General features: G+C 37.4%; 1 protein-coding gene across 10 annotated transcripts in view; it reads left to right on the top strand.

The window, feature by feature from the left end:
• The window catches only part of LOC137248977 (serologically defined colon cancer antigen 8 homolog), a 34,376-nt gene extending 10,535 nt beyond the window's left edge, over positions 1-23,841 (top strand). For 3 of the 10 annotated variants that reach the window (XM_067780044.1, XM_067780011.1, XM_067780018.1), the window contains exons 4-9: positions 3,060-3,294; positions 5,435-6,880; positions 6,948-7,032; positions 10,882-10,999; positions 19,349-19,562; positions 22,176-23,841. In XM_067780044.1, the coding sequence (XP_067636145.1) occupies positions 3,070-3,294; positions 5,435-6,880; positions 6,948-7,032; positions 10,882-10,999; positions 19,349-19,562; positions 22,176-23,606 (3,519 nt within the window). In that variant the 5' untranslated portion in view covers positions 3,060-3,069 and the 3' untranslated portion in view covers positions 23,607-23,841. Of the gene's footprint in view, positions 1-2,239; positions 2,277-2,747; positions 3,295-5,434; positions 6,881-6,947; positions 7,033-10,881; positions 11,000-19,348; positions 19,563-19,750; positions 19,873-22,175 lie in introns of those variants that run through there. The other 7 variants (XM_067780037.1, XM_067780062.1, XM_067780053.1 and 4 more) reach the window with 7 other exon arrangements.
• The last annotated feature ends 838 nt before the right edge of the window (positions 23,842-24,679 follow it).

The following is a 24,679-nucleotide window of genomic DNA, read 5'->3' as shown; positions in this document are numbered from 1 at the left end:
ACTGGAAATCAATCAAGCTCTGTATTTTGACTCACTAGAAGGACTGTCAGAGTTACATCAACTTTATCACAAAATTAAAGAAAAAAATAGAAAACATCATATTTAAAATGAAATGTTTCTTTCTTGAATTTCAATCTCGAATAGCTTTCAGTCAAGTCAACTGGGCATAATGTCATATCAGAAATATCTAAGCATTTGTGATTTGGATAGCGAGTAGTTTTTTTTTATAATTTTACTATTTGTTATTCTGGTGAACTGTATGCCATTTTATGCAAAATGTTGCGTTTGTAAATATAAAATAACTTCAGACTTAGCAGTTGAAGAATTCCTCAAAGCATTGTTGATATTGAAGTGCAAATCATAATACATATACCAAATTATATGTACACTGAAACTTTTTAAAATTTTTAATGGTTTTCTTATTATAACTGTTTAAAGAGTTTTGATGGTCCCCTTAAAGAATAAGTTTTGAATTAAAATTTTTCTCACTGGTCAGTACTACAATATTTTCGAAAATTTGTTCGGTGTCAATTTGTTAGTGTTAAAATCAATATCATACCGAAGTGCCTTGGCTTTATATGGAAGTGCTTTTTCTTTGCACTTTCATATGAAATTCAGGCACTTTCATTGAATCTATTTTATATACATACATATGAGGGCATATGGCAGTGCTATGAATTTTATTTTTATTTTCAAGGGGTTAATTTGTATCTGTTCTTCAGGGCAAAACAAAATCAAAAGTGCTATAAGTTTATAGGGGTTGAACAGCACTGGTTATAAACATTATCACTATACGACAAAACAACTTGCTACCGCATTTTTTCTCCTATTCTTTTGTTAAAATGCAGTTTTTAATTGTGAGAAATGTTAGAAAAGTATAACCGAGTAGGAAAAAAATGTTACTTACAAAGTGTGAGAGCACTTAGAGGCAAAGCAAATGTCGAATTCTTCTTCTTGTGCTTTGCTTGCATCATAAGTTGATTACTTTTTCATGTCAGATGGCGCTAGTGTCGCTCGATTCACCATTCTCCATAACAATACATGCAATCTTCTCATTATGTATAATCAATCCAAATGAGAAACTTCATTCTGACGCGGCCATCAATTGCATCAAACTTTATGGCCAATAAAAACAGGTGCCAGTTTATTTTGTTTTTTTTTTTTTGAAAAAAGTCGAAGAATAAAAAATATGCATGATTCGTCATGAAAACGCTATGGGTATCCGCCGGAATCTCATGAATTTTGACCTAGGACAATTTTTTGATCCACACTTTTTTGTTCGTGTAGAAGAACAGAGCAGCTAAGCAGCTTTTACATCTTATATGTATTTAATTTAGGTATTGGCTGCATTACGAGCTACCTTATTGAGGATACAAATTTTAATCTATGTCCTCAGAATATGGCGCTTACTAGTTAAATAATTAATAAAAATACAAGTACACTCAATGGTTAATGAAACACATGAAAGAAAAATGTTTAAAATTAAAATCACTTAAACACAAACCCTAATACAAATCTCAGAATTTGTTTCAATAACGCCTCACCTCAGAATTTGGATACAGAACGCACTATATGAAAGTTTTTGTCATAAGCGCTTTATATCACGCCAAAATATATTGAATTCATGCTCGAATAAAGCGTTTTTGAAAAAAAAAAAAAATCTGAACTGGATTGTTTTTCAAAAATTTTCGGATATAGATAATATTCCACTCAACAGTCGATATAGAAAGCTACCATACACATACACTTTTGATAGTTTTTGGATGTAAAAGCAAGTTTCGAAAGCTGTAAATCTCATAAACCAAAAAATATTTCTATGAGTTTAAGCGGGGATTACCCTTATTGCTTTAAATGAAAACATTTATTTGAAGCAATTTTTAATTTATAATTTATTTAATAATTTGGGAAAAATTTAAACAACGTGACATCAGGACAGACAGGGCGACAGCTGTTTCGATTATACCTTGTAAATCTCTTCAAAGCCTTTTCTCCCGGGAGTTGGGTTTGAACCCGCACTCCTACGATCGTTGAAGTGTTACAAACGCATTCAGCCACGCCATGCCTTAGTTGTTGTAAACCTTATCCCAATTGCTTTCTTCGCATATTTTCTTTATGCACTGGATATACTTCGTATGTCATCAAAGTTATGCGTTGGTAAGGCGGTTTCAAAGAAACTTGGTGTTGTTGCTTTTGTTCTATTTATAGAACTACAACGAATTAACAAATGCTGTCTATTTGTATGAGTTTAAGCGCGGATTACCCTCATTACTTTAAATGTATGAAAACATTAATTTGAAGCAATTTTTAATTTATAATTTATTTAATAATAAATATTTCATTTGAAATGAAAAAAGTTTAATTTGTTTTGAAAAAAGTTTCATTTGAATTGAAAGAGCTGTAATACTTAGTGGAACTAGTGGAAAATACGGCTAATATTTTCACACCATACCACTTTAATGTACATATGTATATAGTTTTAATATTGTAAGCTACTCATACGTAGAACATCACACAAAATGTCATTGCTATACTAACTAAAGTGGTCTACTTATGCATTCAGACGTAACCAAAAGGTCTTATTAAGGCTACCCAAAAATAAATTGGACCAACTAATTGATTGCAAAACAACCACCAAAACGAAAAAAACCGAAACACTTGCTTTTTTGTTTTACAAACAGGTTCATTTCTAACTAGAAATAGTCATAGCAACGAGTCAACAAAAAACAGGACATAAAAATAAACAAAACCTAACAACAACGAAGAAGGTGTAAAAATGTATTTGATGTAAAATTGTTAGGGGCGGAAGAATTTCCAACCACTCATATCTATTTGGTGCTATAAAGTACAATGCAGTTAGTCGTGCTTGTCTTTACTAAATATTTGAGTTGTTGTTTTTAGAATGCGTACTGTGTTGCACAAAAATCGAATGCGGAGTAAAATACAACAAAATAACAAAAAAATAATTCTAACAAAAATGTGATAACTAATGCTTTCAAAGAAAAAAATTTAATGCCATTTTTATTTTGTGTTTTTGTTTTGTGTGCAAAATCATTACTCAGGAATATACCAATGAAGTCCTCAAAGAGTGTAAGCAATAAGAGATCTAAGCCAATGGATTATACAAACTACGCGTATAATGAGGCCGTAAGCCGTTTAAAATTAATGTTGGCTGAATCATATGCCCCGCCCCGAGGAGGCGGGGTTGGTAGTACAGGCGGCTTAAGTGGTACATCAGTGACGTATATGCGGCACATGAATGAGGATTCCATAGATAACTACTTAGATAATTTATCGGTGAGTAAAACTGAAACCTAGTGAAAAAGTTTTGCATTTAGGTTAGCTGAAACTTTTCTAATTAGTTAGAATTTTTTTTTTTGTGGAGGATTCTACCTAGATTGCTATCTATTGGGGTTAGAAGGAATAATCTTCAATTGCTTGTTGGTTTAAATTCAATGAGTGAGAGTTTAGTCTTTTACATAAGCTAAGGTATGACTGTGCCAAGTGAAGCTCGTTTCAAACTTGCTATATCTATATCCATGTAAAACAGCTGATCCAACCAAACTTATGGAAATCAATATAATTGGTCAATGATGCCATACCATAATGTAATAGCCATAACCATACCATAACAACCAATTGGATTTTGGGTTTTCGCCATATCCATAACCTACAAATATTTCATTTGGTGAATTTATTAGCTTTTTGGATATTTTATGTTTTGGATACATTTCGACTAAGTGACTTATTTTTTTTGGAATCTGTTTGTCATTTTTTGCATTTTCTTCACTCTTATGAATTTGGCACATATTTTAGGTTAAGGCATCATTAACCGATGCCAATTGATATGGCTAATCAAATATATGGTTATGACTATGGCGTTATGATAATGTCAACTTTGCCAGCCCCTTAACGTGGATTTCTCGGGCATGTTACGCTAGTTCACTTCGTTAAGTACAGAAGGCGATTTTTGTAAATGGCGCAATTGGGCCGTAGGTACATCTGCGTAGCAACTTGATGTTCAACTAAGAAGATTTTTCTCTTTTTTATTTGGTGTTCGCAGCCTATCAGAAACTTTTTAAGGTATGCCTCTGTATCCTTTTATTGCAGATTTGAAACCAGTGTTCTGTCAGATTTTGCTATGTTTCATCTTTGATGTTATATACTTGAATATTGCCAAGAGGAGGCCATTTTGCAACTTTTTAGGTAGAGCAAGACGAATTCTGTAGCCAAATTCTTCCCCAGGGGAAACCGCTTCTCAGAGTTAATGTCAAATATCAAGGAGGGCGAAATGTAGTCTGAATACCCCTGTGGTTATGCTGCTCGGTTTTTCAGCATCCAAACAATCTCAGTCTAAAGGCAGGTTCTGTTGCAGTTGCACAAATATGAAGGTGCAGCAGATATTGGTTCAGGTTTATGTCACATATTTTGAATACATTTATTTTCAGCCCCGATGGGATTCTTGACGATTCTGAAGAAGTTTAACCGAGATTGCGGTTATTAATATTGAGTAGTAAGGCCTCTAGTACCTAAGGTGCTGAAAAAGAGAAGATACCGTACGTTGCTCATTGACACATTTCGGTAATAATAACAGAGAAAAGATCTATTTTGAGAACTTTAGTAGCATGGGTTACACTCCTTCGAGCGCTATGTTTCAATAGAAGTGTAGTGACCTTATCTTAGAAAATAGAGCGCAATATGCAGTTTTTGTTACTGTTATCGAAGTTGCTCCTTTTCTACTCTTACTCTTTCCGCCAATAACTGGAGTACCTATATACCAAAATAAGGACTCACTTCTATTATTAATGTCGTCACGTGATTTGCACCCCTCTTCATCCAACAGGCTCTTGAATTCTTCCGGTGGAGCTTCCACATTGTTGGCCATATGACTAGAACGTAAATAAGACAGACTACATGAGTGCGGCCCTGGGCATATGATGCATACATTGGCATTTGGTATGTGCACCCTTTCTATAGATTTTCATATTTCTATAGATGTCAGCGCTCTTTTAACGCCAAAGCCAGGAAATGCATCGTCAGTTTATTAATTTTCTCGGAGAGTTTATGTGTTTGAGAAGCTCCTAACATTCTTCAGTTTTGGGGCTTTCGAAAACGGGCTGCCATGAAATTTCTTACTGCTGGGACAGTGTATTATGATGCGTGCATGGAAACTGAGATGTCAAATCTCTGAGTGAGCTCCAATCGATCCTTCCTTGTAGAAGAATGATATAGTTTTATTTAAGTACTCTCATAGGACATATTTACTCCTTTTTGCTATGATATATGTATAAACTTAAGAATCCCAAGGGTACCTTGAGATGAGATTTCTTTGATAAAGAAACATAAGACATAACGGTTGTATGTGCGAGATCAGATTCATCATATTAAAAATAAGTTTTCCCTTAAAAATTTGACTATTTTTTCTCTCCTGCCACAGGTCATCGAACGTCCAGTCTATTCGGATATTTCGAAATATTTATCGCCAGCTCAAAAGTCACGCTTATCTCCAGGTTTTCGTATCAAACCGAAGTCGTCATTCAACACTTACACATCCTCCAAAGAAAACTTAATACTTCAAATGCCCTACGCCGGAAGTACAACTACGGTTACCGCACCATTGGATTATTATTCATCCAACAAACCACAACAGCAACCTGAAGCTGATGGTGTTCATGCGCCTGTCGAAATCTTCAACTTCATTGAAAAGCAAGAGGATTACATTGAACAGTTGGAAAAAGAGTCCAAGTACTGCCGCAATGAGTTATCCAATTTATTGGGTAAAGTCAAGGATGTTATAAACGAGAATACATACCTTACAGAGACTGCGCGTAACGAACTTGCAGCTTTAAGTGGTGCCGACAAGACAATGCCTACCACAAGTCCGTCATCAGATAGTGATGAACAGCAGCTAAATAATAAGAAAAAGTCTACAACGACAACGCGTAACAAGAAAGATACACCTAATTCGGTAAAATCCCCACGTTATGCTTCAGCGCCCAACATTGTTTACGAGGCACGCATTAGCGAACTCGAGGCAGATCTCATGCAAGCAAATATCGATCTAAAACGTTTCAAGATAGAAAATGAGGAACTCAAACACAAATTGGCACACATTGACCCACTGGTGCTAGCTGGAGCACACACAACGCCCAGCACAGTCGCCAACAACTCTTCCACTAACCGTGATATACACCGCAAGCAAATCGAACATTTACAACAGGAGAAAAATGCGCTCGAGGGAAGCGTGCGGCAGCTACAAAAGCTCTTGGATGAGTCAAAATCACAGCAATATCAAAGCGTCTCCTCAAAACGCTACATCAATGATCTTGTGCAAATGGAACGGGCTCAAGCAGAACTGGAAGTGAAACATTTGCGCGAAGAGCTCGAACGGCAGCACGAGCGGGTACGTGAACTGCAACACGAGATGGCGCGTCGTATAGCCGATGAACGTGCGAATGCCGAACGACGTTATAATACGCAAGTAGATCAATTGGGTGGCGATTTGAGTAGCCAGTGGGAGCAAGTGGCCAAACTGCAATTGGATTTGGAACGTGAAAAGCGTTATGCCAATGATTTGAAACGTGATCTCTCGGGACGAAATGCTCAAATTGAAGAGCTAAAAATGGAGTTGCGTTCGAATCGTAACACATTTTTGGCCGATATGGCGCAGGTGAACGCAGAAAAGCAATCATTAGAGCAGGAAATCACTTCTGTGCGCCTGCAATTGGATCGTGCGACACGTGAGGCAAAAACTGAGGCAACGCGTTTAACAGCGGAAATTTCATCGCTACGCCAGCGTTTAGATCGTGGTGATGCCGATTTGTTGCATTCCAAACGTGAAGTCCTGCGCTTGAATGATGAGATCGCCAACTTGGAGAAAGAGGTAAAAGATTCGATTATATCTACCCACATTCGTCAAATTTGACTGTTTTGTTTTGTCCAATTTTCAGTTGGCTTATGGTGAAATGAAAAATGAAATTCGTCCCACCAAAAAGGATTTGGACAAACGTATTTCGGATATGCAGGAGAAGCACGGTGAGCCCTTTGCTTTTTGTCTAATTTTTTGTAATGTTATTGTAGCCCTTTGCACCAGTCAAGCTTTAGATCACGGAACAAATCACATTTTCGCACTTCTTAGTACTGATTTTAAAACGTTTATATATTTCATGGCAAGACCTAAGAGGCAGGTTGCGCCGAAGTCTAATTTTGAACTTAGTCAATTAGGGATCTAATAGAGGCCCACCAACTCCCCAACGAATAAACCCAAAGTCTTTATAGTTTGATGGGTTAGGAGGGTAGAAGCTTTCCTTATATAGTGGGTAGCGACACGAGTTGATATAGCTTAGCAGTACACGCCAAACGGAACAGTTAGGGGCGAACTTCTACGTGTGATGGTCGGTAGTCGGAAACAGTTGGGCAAAGGAATGCAGGAGTAGCCGAACAACTGATGCGGCCCTCTCACCTGCGAAGATGATGGCAACGGCCATAGTTGGAAGGGAAATAGCGATACAATGGAGAGCGTACAAGTGGCGGAGCCGGTGGGATGGATGAGCTGGTGACGATGCAGTGGCTACGGAGCTTAATACTTTAGGTAGGTGCTCTTTCGTCCCGCTTAACGTCCCACCCCGTTGGGTGACTTACGCCAAAATAACATATAGCTCGTTAATATGCCGTGATTGGGTCACCTCCAAGGACTGAACAGCCTACTGCATATTCTCTATTTTAATATGCAGGCCATTGTGATGGCGCTAGAACCGGATCCGGAAAAGCACTGCCCATATCAATAGCGCTTTTACCATTAAAACAACAGCAATGCGAACAATTTTCGGGGTGACGCAGAAATCTGTTTATACTCAGCTTATCAATGGAGGGCTCTGGAGGCCCGTCGCTTTTATTATATTGCATGTTGGTTGTGTCACATAATATCTATGGTCATGACGGCTAGAGACGCTCCAAAATTAACCACAATTCATACAAAACGTACGGTCCAATTAACATTGCGATGTCCTAAGACTGGACCATATATTCCAGTTCCGCATTACATCAGAGTAATCCATGGATTACCCACAGTCCAATAAACATCGTGTAGTGATTACAACCGTTAAAAACATGCAATGATCGGCTTACAATATGTTCGTATAGAAACATGAGTTGGTCCAATGCTGAATTACAGTGGAGTATAATGCTAAGTACTCCAGTGGACCACATGATCCAACGATTTTTGCAGGGCTTGCGTTGGAGTGCGCACTTGACCGCATTGTCCCCAAGTCATCAGCTTCAAATATGAACTTCGAACGGATTTCAGATATTTCACTAGCTGATTAGAAGCGGCCATGCTCTTCTTTAATTCTCGTTTAGACTTGTATAAAGGGATGAAGGAAGGTTCCTTCAATTCTTTCGCGCCATCCTAAATAGGACATTTAAAGTTATTATGTCGACTAATCAATTAAGAGAGGTACAGGAGATGTTAGATGATACGGAAATAAACTTTGGATTTGGAGGTAGCACTTCTTTAAACAAATGTGGATGATGGCTGCCTCTCAGCTTTTTATCTGCCCATAGAAGCCGTACAAACCAGTGTTGCAGGAGTAGTAGACTCAAGAGACACGGTATGGCACAAGTAGCTTTGTATTTGTGATGTGATCTGTTGGTCTAATAAAGAGAAGTTATTTAAATTTGAAAACCCCGCGCTTAATTCAACCACCGTAGCCATTATTGGTACTCTGTTGATAAGAGTGTAATCATTGTAGTGGTAGTGGTTTCGTCGTTGATTAACGAGCAACGAGGCAAGACATAGGCGCGCACATTTGTTAATTCTCAAAAAATATAGCGTAAGTGTGCTATTTTTATTAATTATTAAACGGGTTTATTTAGCTTGAGTTGACAGGCCGCATGGCCGCATGCACGGCTGCACGGCCGTTGTGAACGAATCTTGTAATTGAAATTTAAGTAACTTCCCGATAAGCTACAAGCATGAAACTTGGAATATAGTTCAGAACCCGATGACAATGCAATAATACGTGGCGCAGAGTCGAGTAAAGTCTTTGGAAGGATTATGTATTGAGGACTTAGGTTGTAACGAATTGTCAGGAAAGAGTCCTTGTAATAATGAGTCACTAAATGAACTAAATAGAATGAGAAATAATAGGCAATTAAATAAAGACTAAAAACTTGAAAATAAAATAATTAAAAAAAATTGTTTAAGTTAAACGGTTTTATTGAAAACAATACTTACATGAAGTAATAATAATACGAAAAGCTAAAAAATAATTAGGTAGGTCCTAGGTACTAGTCATCACACTCCTTATCAATCTATGGCGTTGATCAGATAATTAAATAAAAGCGTTGGACGCGTCATATTTCTACTGATAGTCATAAGTAAAACTAACTGAACCTTAATCAGTCACATTTTTAGAAATTTCACGCGCCCAACGCTTTTATTAATTGTCTGATCAACGCCATAGATTGATAAGGAGTGTGATGACTAGTACCTAGGACCTACCTAATTATTTTTTAGCTTTTCGTATTATTATTACTTCATGTAAGTATTGCTTTCAATAAAAACGTTTAACTTAAAAACTTTTTTTAAATTATTTTATTATAGTGTTTTATTGCATGAGTCTACCAAGCAATTAAAATGTAATACATTGCTAAAATTAGAAATCTAAATCTAGGTAGATTTTCAAGATTTAGGCGGCCAAAAATATTTTATTGCCTATATCTTCTTAAAACTGTTTAACAAATGAAAAATTATAATAATTTGTGTAATTAATCGGTTGTATTAAAAAAATAGATATTACACTTTGTAACACAAAAAAATTTCTGCGCAGTGCGGTTATTTTTCATGTTGTACAGCAACAAGGGTGTATCAAACCCTCTATCTAACCCCCTATCTGCAAGTATCTGCAGCTAAATTTAATGCAGTTGGCAAGCTAATTGTTCCGAGTGCCATGTTCAAAACTAATTTTCACTTGGACGTACTTGGAAACATAACAAAAATCAAAAAAAAAAAAAAAAAAAAAAAATGTTTTTTAACATCCTAAATAAAATAGGTTCTTTATCAATTTATAACTTTTAAAAATCACAAACAACATTAATAATGTTATTATTTACCTGAAATATCAGAATCCATTACAATTACTCAATTCAATTGTCTTAAAACTTAAAATATTCACGTTAAAACGTGCGATTTCACATAGGATAAAAAAGCCATAACACGAGTTTCAGAAATAGCTAAATTCCGGTTACTGGAGAGCTAACGCCAGATATGCGATTGTTGGGAAGGGGTAGAATTATTGTTCCCCTATCTATTCTTACTCGGTGGCAGTGCTTTTTTTTTTGTAATTGTGGAAACTTTTAGAAATTCAATTATGGCCGCCTAAATGTCTAAAATCTACCTATGTGCGACGCTTGCTCTACGACTACTAAACGAAAGAGTATAACAATATGTACGAAGTGAGCGCCAATAATTGTTTTATTAGCTGACGCCCTCTGGTATAGATAATCCCAAATTATTACCATTATCTCAAGTAGTTAGTCCACCGCACACAAATTATTTTATATGTACACCTACGCAGATCCTACTTGGGTAAGCTATTGATTTGACTTTTGTGATTGTCTAATTATAAAATTTTTTATATCGCAAAAGCTAAAACTGAATTCTTTCAATTAAATTCATTATTTAACATTTTTATGTAATAAACAAAAATTTGGAAAGGCTAAATAAATTTGTTCGCGTAAGTCAATAGTTTATCCATGAGTTTGCTTTAGTAGTTTAATATCGAATAAATGAAATGCACTTTTAACTAATTGTAGAGTAATGTAATAATTATTGCTTTGTTTATTTGCACTTAATTAATATTTACTTTATATTTTGTTTCAAAGCCGAAACAATAAATGAACTTGAGGATATGATACAGACTCAAAAGCAACTCATGGATAAATTAACCAGCGAATGCAAAATATTGACGAGTAAACTTGAGGACACAACATTGAAGCACAAGTAAATATGAAATAAATTTGTTCTTAAATAAATTTAAGTTGAAAAGATGTGGAATTGAAATGGTGTAAAGAAGTATTTATTACAAAAATAACTATACTAATTCAAACTGAAAACACAAAATAATCAGACCTTGCCTTAACCTTGCTACTTCTTTGAACTAATGTTCCTCAGACATGATTTGGTGCCTATGGCATTAGGCTTGATTTTTTTTTTTTAAATATTTAGAAATTATTAGAGCACTGAGGCTTAAATTGTTATTAATGATGTATAAAGATTTAGAAATATAACGCCAATTCACAGAAGCTTTGAAATCAGTGATGCAAAGCAGATTCAAGTTATTACTAACGGGTAAAATTGCAAAATTATTATTTACCTTGAAAAAGAGGATAGAAATTTTCAGACACCTGCCATAGTTTCGCAGATTTCGAAGATTTGCTAAGTCTTCATTGTCAGCGCGCTTTAGGGGTTCTGAAGTACGAGTATGTTCTTAGTTTTAAGAATCTAAGTCTAGTAAGCTACTCAAATAGCGGTCGCAAGATTGCTTATTTTGTAAATGGATTCTAAATATCTCGATATCTGTCCCATCTGGAAATCTTTTTTATCCTAAACATTTCAACGTAATAAAGCCCAAATCTTCGCTCAAACTTTCAGCTCTCTGAGACTCGAAAGCAAGATTTCAAAGTTCGAATGTTTTTTTAGAGATTTCACGACCATTGGACCACCTAGGAAAGTTTTCTTCCTCTCTTGGATTCCGATGTCTGCTCAAAGTTTCAAGACTATAGATCTCATGGAAGTTACTCAAAATGGATTCCAAAATTCTCAAATTTTGTATGGAAATTGGCGGAAAAACAACAGACGAAACTAATATAAAGGAAGTGCAGTTCGATAAAGTATGGGGTGGTAGCCAAATCGAACTATATATAGATATTTCTTAGCTTCATAAGCTACGCGCTCCTTAAGAAAAGTGCTTTCGTTAAATGTGTATCAATGTGGAGGAACTTTTTTTTAAAAAAACGACACGACCTCTGTTGGACATAGTGTATAACATATATCTGAATCGGTTGCGATGAATCGTGCACACACATACTTTTCGGTCATAGAAGTGAAAAATAGTGTAATACTGTTTTCACACAGAAACTTAATGATCTCATTCCACCTTCTAATGAAATCGTAAATTTTTTGCTTTCACACAGAAGTAACTGCTCGATTAGTATGAAGGATGAAATCTCAAGCGAATACAATGACAATGCTATATGACAGACAATCATGGCGGAACGATACAAGGTGGCAGCATGGTGACATACCTACATACATAAATAAGAATTCCATGTACTTTGTTTTTGTAAATTCGATGGACAAATGTCAAAATCGTACTGCGCCGGAAGTTGATGTATCAAATCAAATAAAAAGGTTATAATCAGCGGATCGATGTGGCCGCCTTGTATCGTTACGCTGTGCAGACAATGACATTTACTTTGACAAATGACATTTTTAAGCACTGAATACACCAAAAACTAAGAAATTGAACGCTCCCAATAGAGTTGCATTGTGCTTTTGACTTCATTAGGCATTCGATTAGCTACTAATGAAATAATTATAGATTCGAATTTTGTAGGGAAGATTGAGCTCAATAGGCGTCTTAATGTAGAAAACTGCCTTTATTATTCAATAAACCGTCTGTGTGAAAACAGTATAAAGATAAAATGAATAGACACATTTTAGTTGTAACTCAGTATAATGCATACTGACATTTAGCAGTACTAATTTTTATGCGCAACCGTTTCATAAGTGTAGATAAAGTTATGCACTTGACAGTCCATATATAGTTTAAGTGCATATGTATATAGATGTAAAAAAACAGCGAATCACTTAATTTGTCAAAAAGTTGCCTAAATTCGTACACTTTATTAAAAGTCATTTCATCCTTTTTCGGCCCTATCCTTTTTGAATGACATGCGACGTCATCGATAGCACACCTAATGTGCTTATATCACCGATCTGTTGATGAAGGTTCGAGTTCTCGAACAGTAGCATCCCCTTAAATTTTAATAAAAACTTATTAACTTTTTCACAACACGAATCATAGTCACAAATTAGTTATTGCTTGAGTTTATTGATGTTAGAATTTTCTACAAAATGTTTCTTTCCTAAAATACGATTGTATTTTCTGAAAAACATTTCAGATTTTTATACTCAGCTGATCAGAGCTTACAGAGTATATTAATTTTGTTCGCATAACGGTACCCTGTAACGGCATAAACTAATAGAGATAGATATATCAAATGATATCAAAATGATCTGGGCGAAAAAAGAAATTCATGTCCGTTCGTCCGTAAACACGATAACTTGAGTAAATTTTGAGGTATCGTAATGAAATTTGGCATGTAAGTTCCTGGATACTCGTCTCAGATCGCTGTTTAAAATGAACGAAATCGGACTATAATCACGCCCACTTTTTCGATATCGAAAATTTCGAAAAACCGAAAAGTGTGATAATTCATTACCAAATACGGATAAAGCGATGAAACTTGGTGGGTGGGTTGACCTTATGACGCAGAATAGAAGATTGGTAAAATTTTGGGCAATGGGCGTGGCCACACCCACTTTTAAAAGAAGGTAATTTAAAAGTTTTGCAAGCTGTAATTTGGCAGTCGTTGAAGATATCATGATAAAATTTGGCAGGAACGTTACTGCTATTACTATATGTGTTCTAAATAAGAATTAAAAAATCGGATGACGAACACGCCCACTCTTAAAAAAAAATTGTTTTAAAGTAAAATTTTAACAAAAATTTAATATCTTTACAGTATAAAAGTAAATTACGCCAACATTCAGCACCAGTAATGATATGGTGCAACAAAATACAAAAATAAAAGAAAATTTCAAAATGTGCGTGTCTCCACCCTTTTTCATTTAATTTATATAGAATATTTTTAATGCCATAAGGCGAACAAAAATTTACCTATCCTTGTGAAATTTGGTAGGGACATATATTCTATGATGGTAACTGTTTTCTGTGAAAATGGGCGAAATCGGTTAAAGCCACGCCCAGTTTTTATACACAGTAGACCGTCTGTCCTTCCGCTCAACCGTTAACACGTTAACTTGAGCAAAAATCGATATGTCTTTTTAAACTTAGTTCACGTACTTATCTGAACTCACTTTATCTTGGTATTAAAAATGAACGAAATCCGACTATGACCACGCCCACTTTTTCGATATCGAAAATTTCGAAAAATGCCTTAATTCTATACCAAACTTTGTAAAATGGGTGTGACACCTACCATATTAAGTAGAAGAAAATGAAAAAATTCTGCAGGGCGAAATCAAAAGCCCTTGGAATCATGGCAGGAATACTGTTCGTGGTTGCTCGTGGTATTACATATATAATTAAATGAGCGATACCCGACAGATGATGTTCGGGGTCACCCTGGTCCACATATTCAACTTAGGGCCACTCAATTTTAAAACCCTCATTAATAACTTAAATTTGATACCCATATCGTACAAACACATTATGGAGTCACCCCTGGTCCACCTCTATGGCGATATCTCTAAAAGGCGTCCACCTGTAGAACTAAGGCCCACTCCCTTTTAAAGTACTCATTGACACCTATAACGTACAAACACATTCTAGAGTCACCCCTGGTCCATCTTTATGGCGATATCTCGAAAAGGCGTCCACCTATAGAGCTAAGACCCACTTCCTTTTAAAATACGCTTTAATACCTTCCATTTGATACCCATTTCATAAGCACACATTCCAGAGTTACCCTAGGTTCATTTTGCTAAATGGTGATTTTCCCTTATTTTGTCTCCAAAGATCCCATATGAGTATGTAATGTTCGGTTTCACCCGAACTTAGCTTTCCTTACTTGTTTGGATTATACTTGAGTTTTTCTGAACTGTTTCTGTTGTCTGAAATGCAATTGTGGTTTTCTAATTAATTTGATTTTGTATTGAAATACAGTTAGAAAAGTGGTAAATGCAAGAGACAGTGCATTTTCGGAGTCTCGGCGTTGCGACTTCAGAAATTATACGTAAGAAATTAGGAGTGCTATGCAGATCAAAAAATTGTTGAATTGCTGAAAATTGTTTCGCAGTTATAATTTTTTTGCGCTTCACAATTTTCCAAGGCCTGGTCTGTTATATTCATGTTTGACTATCACGAGTGTTCTAGAAGAAGAAAAATTCTGTGAAATACCCCCACATACTTCCTTATTACAAACTAACTTTTCTAGCTTCTGATCTTTATTCATCTTGTGTTACCATCGAAAGTGTTTCCAAAGACGTTGTGGAGTTATTGCGTGCTATCCGCAGCTCTCTTGCTTTGCACTTTGCTTCCTTGGTATCCTTGAAACTAGAAAATAAATTCCATGACCAGATCAACTTTCGGAAATTAATTTTGCAATAAGCTATTTTTTTTTAGGATATGAGAATCAAGTTTTGAAACCGTGAGTATCGGAAAATCGATTACATGCTGTGATGATATCGAACACCAGCTATTCATTTTTAAATCGATACAAAAGTTGCTATAAGACTGGAATAATCGATTATATATACAAGCGACCTGATAGATATCTAATTTCTTAAGCCTACGTCGAATTTTATAATTTACTATTCCCAATCCATATATTTAAGCACATTCAATAGTGGAAAGGTCGATAGTGTCCCAAAGTCACTGCTAAGCCATATTTTACTCCAATTGTAAAGAAAGTAAAAAACATTTTATTTTTGGTATGTAGTTCTGAAATGCATTCTGAAAGAACGCACTCTGATTTATAATCAGTATTTAATAGATCTGTTATACATATTTTCGTTCTTCTTTACACCGCTTTATTCTTCATTTGAATATTTTCGAATATCTCGTGTTAAGTTATTCGAATTTATGATATGGAAATAATATGGAAATATTTAATTTATGCTAACTGTATCGCAAAAGTCAAAAGCATATCCCAAAGGCTCTCTAGGGTATACAGAGCCCCACTAAATGGCAAATACCGTTAACTAACATTGCACAACACAATCGAAATATCAAAAAAAAAAAAAATATGATAAAACAAATCATAACACAAAATTTTATTGAAAAATTACAAAAAACCACAACAACTACAAAATTAGAAACACGCTGGATTAATGCGTTGTCATTTTTCACCATTCTTATCTATTTTTACTGCTGCCGCTTGTGAAAAAACACTGACGAAAACAAAAACAAATATGCATATGTAATGAAATGCAAAAATTTATAAAAAATTAAAACGATTACAAAAAAATACATTGCATTGCAAACTGTTGATCACAAAAATTTAACCACCTTACCTTTATTAATAAATCACTCCCACTAAAGTAGCAATGGTCACAACAGCAATAGCGACTCGGACAGACCACATTATCACAACAAATATGCACACGGGCACTCCAATGCAATCAATAACAAGCCGTGCGCACCTAACACAAACTTCACCATGCGTACCTACAACCACAACAACAACGAGCGGTATCGCGTGGTTTGTGCCAAACGCAACAACACAGCCAGCAATCCAGACAACAGGGGCGGCGAGTATGACAGCGCATCCACCCACAAAAGCGATTACTACAGTAACAGCGGCGCATACGCCGGAAATGACAGGCGCGACACCAAAAATCACGCCAAAATCACAGTTAGCGCGCACAAACGAAAACGCGTACGTTTTGCCGCCTAAAAGCAGCACCGCGGCTGTTGAATTCAAACAGAGAGAGCCAGCCGAAACAACAGGCGAACACAAACCGAGCACAACAGCACTAACAACACATGGAAAGCACGCGCATCATTCTCGTTATGGCAGTGACGAAGATATACTAATGAATATCACAAGAAGTAACGAACGTCTTGAACGTGAATTAGCCAAAATGCCACCAATGCCGCAGATGTTGTTGTCCACATATCGCCGTCAACAACGTGGCACGCGTTTGGAGCGCACGCCATCAGAGTTTTTGCAACGCAGTGCAAGTGTAGAAGATTGCAATGCGTCTAGTCAGAGTGTCTGTTGCGGGCGACGTCCAGTTTACCGCACTCCATACGGTTGTACAGAACGCATAAAGCACGTAGCGAGTTGCACACATATTGAAACTTTGAATTGTAAATGTTGTTGTGGTGTAAATAATGGCAACGATGGCAACAAACAAGAAAGCACTGAAAAGCATGCACCGAAATTCAATCACAGTAAATATTTTTTAGGTACTGCAGTAAACTATATAGGCGCACAAGCTAAAAAAAGGGAAGTAGACACAGACGTGGCAGGTATAAAAACGTCGCAAGCAGCTAGGAGTGCAACAACAAAAAACACTGTTGTCAGTACAAGTAAATATAATAAAAACTGTCAGAGCTATAGCTGGGAGGCGCAAGCCAGCGCGCGTATAACAACGACACCCACCACGACTTGTAGAGCGCGCAGCAAATTAAGTAGTCCCGATACTAACGCTCTCTCTCCTACTGGACCAAGAGTGCAACACGACTCAATTAAAGAACGCTTCACTGCATCAGTAAAGAGCACAATGCACACACATAGTCACAGTCAGCATTGTAGCAGCCCTGATATGGGTTTAAAACTTTGTAACAGCTGCAAACCTTCACGACCACCTGATACCATCTGCTCTCCTTACGCGTGCGAGCGCACCGCTTGCTGTCACATTAAACACTGCAAAACGGAGCCGTTGCCTTGGCTGCAACAGCATCTAGTTTTGAATCAAACGCTTGGGGCGCTAGCGCAACTACCTGGAAACGTATGTCATACATGTCAGAGCCCAAGTCAAGATGAGCACTTGACGGCGCAAACTGAAAGCAAGGCAAACACAAAAGAACAGGTCGTAAAGCCAACAAAAGTTGGGAAAACAACCAGTGAAGGCGCTCACAATTCAACACAGTCCACTTACAAACCACGCACTTATTTTGAAGAACTGCTTCGTCGTGATGAGTCGTATGCGATTGAGAGAGTAGGTGGTAGCGTATTACATGAATGCTTAAGAGAGGAAGATGTCGCACTACACAAGAAAGCGCGTCCACCGGTAAAAGTTGATGTAAACGTGCGCTTAGTACCCAAGCCAGCTAGAGAGAAGAAGAGAGTTAAAGAAGAAAGTGCAACAGAAAATAATAAAGCACAATTATTGAATGAAAAAGCAATAACTACCCTGGAAACTGATGGCGAAAACGTAATTAAAGCAGCGGATAAGGAAGTAAACGATAGACAGTATGATATTGAGATACCCGATTTACAGCTTGGTGTTTTGGATTTGGAAGATCTGGAAAATCCAAATAAGGAACAATAACTTTGACTCTGCTGCTTTTAAATTCTCCGGTTATTATGTATGATTTATATATTGATAGCTAAGTGGAATTTACACTCTCTCGGCTGCTCAAAAATGCCTTATAACAAAGTTTCATTAAAAAGCATCCTATGTTTCAGACATTGTTACAAAAGCGCTCTATCTCAGGATTTTCTTTAAAACTCTGTATATTGGATACTTTTTGACGAAAGCTCTAGATTCGGTTGAGGAACGAATGCGCTCTCTCAGGACTTATTTAAAAAACACGCTATATCAGTACGGTGTAACTCGCAGTTCACAATCAGGGTTACTGAAAATTGTAATCACAAATCCCATCCAGTCGAAATTTATTGCTTGATGTCGAAGTAAGTTGCCACTTACTGTGGGTTTATTACCGCGCATACTTGGTTCTGTGACGAGAAAGTGTCATTGCGATAGCGGCGCAGATTCCGCCGACGTCAATCAATCAGAGCGACTCCTTTCAGTCGCTGGAAAAAATCAGAGGCACATCAATATTTGTCAACTCCGTTGATTGCCATCATCAATCGGTTTTCGGTGACCATTCAGTCGATGCTTTAAAAACGCTGCTACCTACGTACATAAATATTTGGCAGCGCTAATGTGGCATTCTTTAAGCGAATTCTGAAATAGGGCGGCGTTTAAAAAAGTTCTGAGATATCGCATATTTAAAAAAAATTTAATAGTCCGTTACTAGGCGTTTCTCAAAAACGTTCTGAGATGGCAGCTGATTTAAGGTTATATTCCACTCAGAGCTCGATGAAAAGTATTTTTTAAAGTAGTTTACGCAAAGTGTAAATAATGCTCTCAATCGCTATTAGTGAATGAATAATGCTCTCCCAATCTTACAGACGCACCCCCTTATTCATATAAAATTTAGTAGATTTATAAAGCACTTATAACTGAAAAAACGCTGTATTAATTTATTTTCTTCTTTATGAATAAAGGGGGGGGGGGGGGGGGGTTAGAGTGTTAATTTAGAACAATTTGTTTTTATTGATTTTCCAATTAAATGTTTTCTGAATATAGCGAAGAGCGTAAGCACTTACGCGAAACGAATGAGAAGCTTTTGGATCGGTTAAAACAAATATGGACGAGCTATAAGGAATTGCATGCGGCGCATGACAAACTGCAGCCGCCGAGTATGAAGCGGCCGATGAGTGGAAAATTTGTTTCTTCCAGTGATACCGCCGAGTCTGCAGGCGAAGAGCATTTTTCAGCGCGCACATATATTTTAAATAAGGTAATTGTTTTGGGGCATATTATTAACTAATATTTTCCTTTCTTCTCTTTCCTCTCTTTCTTCTCTTTTTCTTTCTCTCCTTTTTTCGTTATACGTACACTTTAATACGCTCTTTTTCTATATATTATTTTTCTTTTCTCCTGTTTGGATTTCACTATTTGTTTTATAATTAAAATTTAACTTCAAAGGATGGAAATATCAACCTTGCAGTCGAACGTAGAATATTTAAGCAATCGCATTACCAATAGCGAACGTATGGCGAAATTGGAAAGCACACCGATTTCCTACGGTAATCTATCAAGCGGCAAAGGTAAATCCTAGACTGCGTTTTTTATATCACAATTTACACCTTTACACTATTTTGGAATCGGAAATGTTTTTGGAACCGGCTACTTTTTTAGAATCGGATACTTTTAAACAGCCGGTTATTATAATGGAATCAATAACTTTTAGCGGGTCTGCTTACTTTTCTGAAATAGTCCGTTTTTTGGAACCAGCTATTTTACTCTCATTTACAAAATTAGTTTAATGTCCGAAGTTAAAACTGTAACGAATTTGCTTGCAAATCCTCTTATTTGCCTTTTTGCTAAGTTCGTATCACTAAACTGTAGAATAAATAACTCCAATATTGAATAATGGAAAAATGGCCTTTATTAAAGTATTTCACAATAACACTTATACTTTGCAATTAGCTGGCTTAATAACCAAACTGATAGCTTAAATGAAACTGACTTTCAAAAGAATACTGCTATTGCTCGCTAGATATCGTCTTAATCGAAACTCTTGACAACTCAAATCAAACTGAATTCCAGCGCCTCTACAATTGCCGCCTTTTATACTCTTTAATTTCAACCTTCGCATCTTCTAGGCGTTCCAGAATCTACTAGTCCAGCAGCTCTCAAACTTCTGACTACAATTGCACAATTTTATAGTTTTTCTCATTGCATACTTATAGGATTATCTCAGATATATGCATGTGTTTGTGCATTGACTCCGCTGCTCGTATACGTACATGGTACATAAATGTAGACGCAGTTATTGTTTCGTTTATGTAGATACATAATGATTGAATTATTGATGTGCATTCACGTCACTGCTTAGCATCGGCTTAGAGACGATAGCATCGCTCAGTGCTGCTAACATTCGTTACAACACATACACTTGAATATACACATTTACACTTTTTTGTCTAACCAGTCACTTTTTGAAACCAGTTATTTCTTCAGGACCGATTAAATTTGTAGGGCATGCTGGAACTGATTTACGCATGGTCTGAGAAGTACAGGATATCCAGGGGCAGAATCGTAGCATTCGATCCGTGATCGAATGCGGTTTTTTTTAACACAATAGCTCCGAAATGGTGTATCGGATTATTGAAATATATGAACTAGGGACAACGTGTACTCACTAGATCCATAACATATTATTAGCCTAATTTTTATCGCTTGAGTGAAAATAGTTTTCGATCCGGGATAGTATGTTACGATTCCATAGCAGGTCCTTCCAATCATATTTTTTTCTGCCATGCTCCGAGCTTGACGGGATATTACTCACATCCGCTCCTATTTCAAGTCGCCCTTCCTCTTCCCGAGAGGAGTCGAAAAGGATAACTGGTTTGTGGAACTTGGCCGGATTCAAGAATAAGAGCCTTACCATGCTGCCGCTCAATAGTTAAAGCCGTTACCTCATCAGTGTGCTTCAAGTGGAAAACATCAATGTTGCAGGAGTTTCACTGCCATTACTGTTCCTCACACCGTGGCTTCAGATTACGCGTAGTGATCGAGCGCGCTAAGTCAAGACGAGAGCCATAACTGCTGTATCAGTGCAACTTCAAATAAGCTACTTTCAAGAATTAGGAGGAGTTCGCTCGACGCCAATTTACTGTGGTGAATGTTTCTTTGTAAAACTTGCGGAATCATTGTGTAGCTTGCCCTCCTCCAGCACATTCACAGTTTGTTATTCTAAAGACTTCTCAACTTACCGATTTGTAGCTCTCGAGGTACTAACTTTCTTCCTCCATTTGTTTTACAGCTTTAAGTCGGCACATTATACCGTCGTGCTTCACCTGTCTCACGGTCTTGGAACTGTATCGTTTTAGCTCATAAAACCAGGATATTCAGCTTCGGTGCATCCTTCCCCCTTTCGCACATCAGTGGCAGTTTCGAGGCTTGCTCCTGGCAAAGCTCTGGTTTTTTCCAAGCGCCGTCGATTTTCTCCTGCCTCGTTGGCGCATATCAAGCATCTAATCATGAAGTAGTTAGCTATGCAATACTGTGAGAGGGCACTTTTACCTATTTTGCTCTGTAGTCGTATTTGTTCTCCATCTCTGTTAAAGCCCCCCGGGCGCTCCCTCACATATCGTTTTTCCCTATCAATTAAATAAGGCATGCAGTTGTTGATATTTAGCCCCTTAGAAAGGTTAACCATGATCTATTACACAATTATATAAATAAAAAATTTACTTTCAAATCTCTCACCTATCTCCTACTTTTTCTACCAAAACCATATCACATTTACAAATCTCTTAAACAGAAATCTCTTTTTTATTTAATTCTACTTCTCCGAGGTACTCATCATAAAATTAAAATGTTGGTATGATCTCTTTTTCGACAGCCACTCTCGACTACAAGCCGTCCACATTTGGTTCAACCGACACCAAACGTGCCGCTGCTGATGACTACACGAAACCCTCTGTCTACAATTACGAGTCGATACTCGGCAAGTCGGCTGGTACAACCGACGACGTTTATGGAATCCCCACCACCACCAACAACAATGACGCCACACCCACCACAACCACTACCAATTCCACTGGCGATACACTCAATGACTACAAATCTCCTTACAACAATAGCAAGTACAGTCTCAACGATCCCGATGACGAAAATATCAAAGACAAATTGGGAGAAGGTGAAAAACGGCGTGCAAACAATGGCATTACCGGCACCAGCAACAGAATCACAACAGGAGACCCAACAAACTCCGAATATGACTATACTAAAGACTATGGTGGCAAAGAGTACCAGCACAAAGACTACAGTAACTCAGAGTACACCACTGGCGGTGTCACAGCCACAGACATACCAAACAACAGCAGTAACGACCCGAACATGGCCGCCGCCGCACCCATTGACGTCACTAGCAGTGACTACAATGCCGACTATGGTGGATATGAAAGTTATGGACAACAACAATATGATACAAGGGGGTACGATGTTACCGGCTATGATCAATCCGCATACGAGGTTAGTCAGCAGCAGTATGGAAGTGAAGCACAGTACGATCCTAGCCGACAAAGTGCCTACGATACAAGCGAAGGAGGGCGAGATGGCTACGGTAATTACACAGCAACCGATTACGACCAGTCCGCCTATCAATACGAACCAGCAGCAGCATCCACAGTGGTTACCACTGAAGAATCAGCAACAGCGCCAACTGCAAGTGAAAACAACAAAACTTCGACGACAATCGGCAGTAACAATGGCGCCGGCGCAAAGAAATCACCACCAACAACAAAAGCGGCAGCAAGTAGTAACATCTCCGCAGCAGCAGCAGGATCCGCAACAGTCACCTCAACGAATGTTGCGCCATTTACCAATGGAATCTCCACGAGCAATGCTGACCGCACAACAACGGAAGGCCGAAATCAATCGAGAGCGGGCGGTAGCGTTATGGGGTCAGGAGGTGGCGGTGGCAGCGGACCAATCAGCGGAGGAAAATCCAATTTGTCACAACAGTCTACCACGTCCGCAACCAAAAAGTAGTTGCGCTGATTGGGTATTGGGTAATGTGAGTGCTGCCAGCGAGCTCTATGATCCTTTTGAATTAGAGTTTAGCATAAGCAGTCCAAGTTTGATGCGTTCATTTGGTTCGGGTTCTTGTACTGAAGGAGAATTTGATTCGATTTCTGAAATGAGCATATCACCGGCACAAACTGCTATTCGAAGAATACCGGTGAAGCAAGCTGAAACAGAGGAATTGGCAGTAAAAGGGAATAGTGAAAGTGAATTGGCGAATCAAAAGAAGGCAACAAATGGCGAATGAGACAGTGGTTTAAAAAAGTCGTGCAGCTAGTCATTCACAATTATGTTTCTAAATTGTATAAAATGTTGTGTACTTATTATTGTTTGAGATAAATCTGCTTTGGATGTAATGGCATTTACAAATATAATATTTAATAGATTAATTAATTTTGAATAACTCCATAAGCATAGAATTTTGAATAACTCCATAAGCATAGAACACACTGTAAAATTAAGTCCACAAATTCAAATAAATAAATTTTGTTAATTCGAATTAAATAATTTCAACTAAGACTTGATTGAAAAATGGTCATACTGCAGCAAAATGTTTCATCATCATCTTTGATTTGCGTTAATCACCCTGGGACATTGAGATCGTCCAGAAACAAAACATGCCGAACTAAGTCATCCCCCACTTGTTCTTCCCAAATCGCTTAGAGACGTTAAGCCAACGGGCCATAAATATCCCGGGGATCTGTTCCTTTCAATACTCCGAAGATGTGTATCTAAGTTTTGGTGGTTCGGAGGACGAGTTGTTAATTTTATTTTTTATTTTAATAAAGTTAACTGTACATCATTTTATGTTTGTTTTAGAAGAACAGGGGAAGCAACGCACTTGTTACACCTTCGAATATATTTAATGAGGGCGGAGCACTTGTGGCTCTGAGGAAAAGAGCTTCATTTTGCTGTGAGATACCCCTACAGATATTAATTGGGATTGAGCACTTGGTCAGTGAAGTATTGGCTTCATGTTGACCCACCTCATTTCATGTTAAAAATCTCGATTCGGGATAAAAAAACTCTATGTTTTTAAAATATTTCATTACCCAATTGAAAATCTCGAGCCCATATAATGGCTAATGAAATAAACGAAAGGAAAATGTTCAAAACTCAAGCCATTTACTGGCGGACGGTTGGCGCAAGAGTGCTCAAATGACGAGCGAGGCGATACATGTGTACACAGATGGTTCCAAAGTAGTGGAAGGAGTAGGGTCTGCGGTATACTGTGCTGATCCGGAAATAAACAGTTCCTACAGGCTGCCGGATTACTGTAGCGTTTTCCAAGCGGAAATAATAGCCGTAACCAAGGCAGTG

Source organism: Eurosta solidaginis, chromosome 1 (assembly GCF_040869045.1).
Source record: "Eurosta solidaginis isolate ZX-2024a chromosome 1, ASM4086904v1, whole genome shotgun sequence".
Taxonomy (NCBI): Eukaryota; Metazoa; Arthropoda; class Insecta; order Diptera; family Tephritidae; genus Eurosta; species Eurosta solidaginis.
This window is presented reverse-complemented; position numbering and strand designations above follow the sequence as displayed.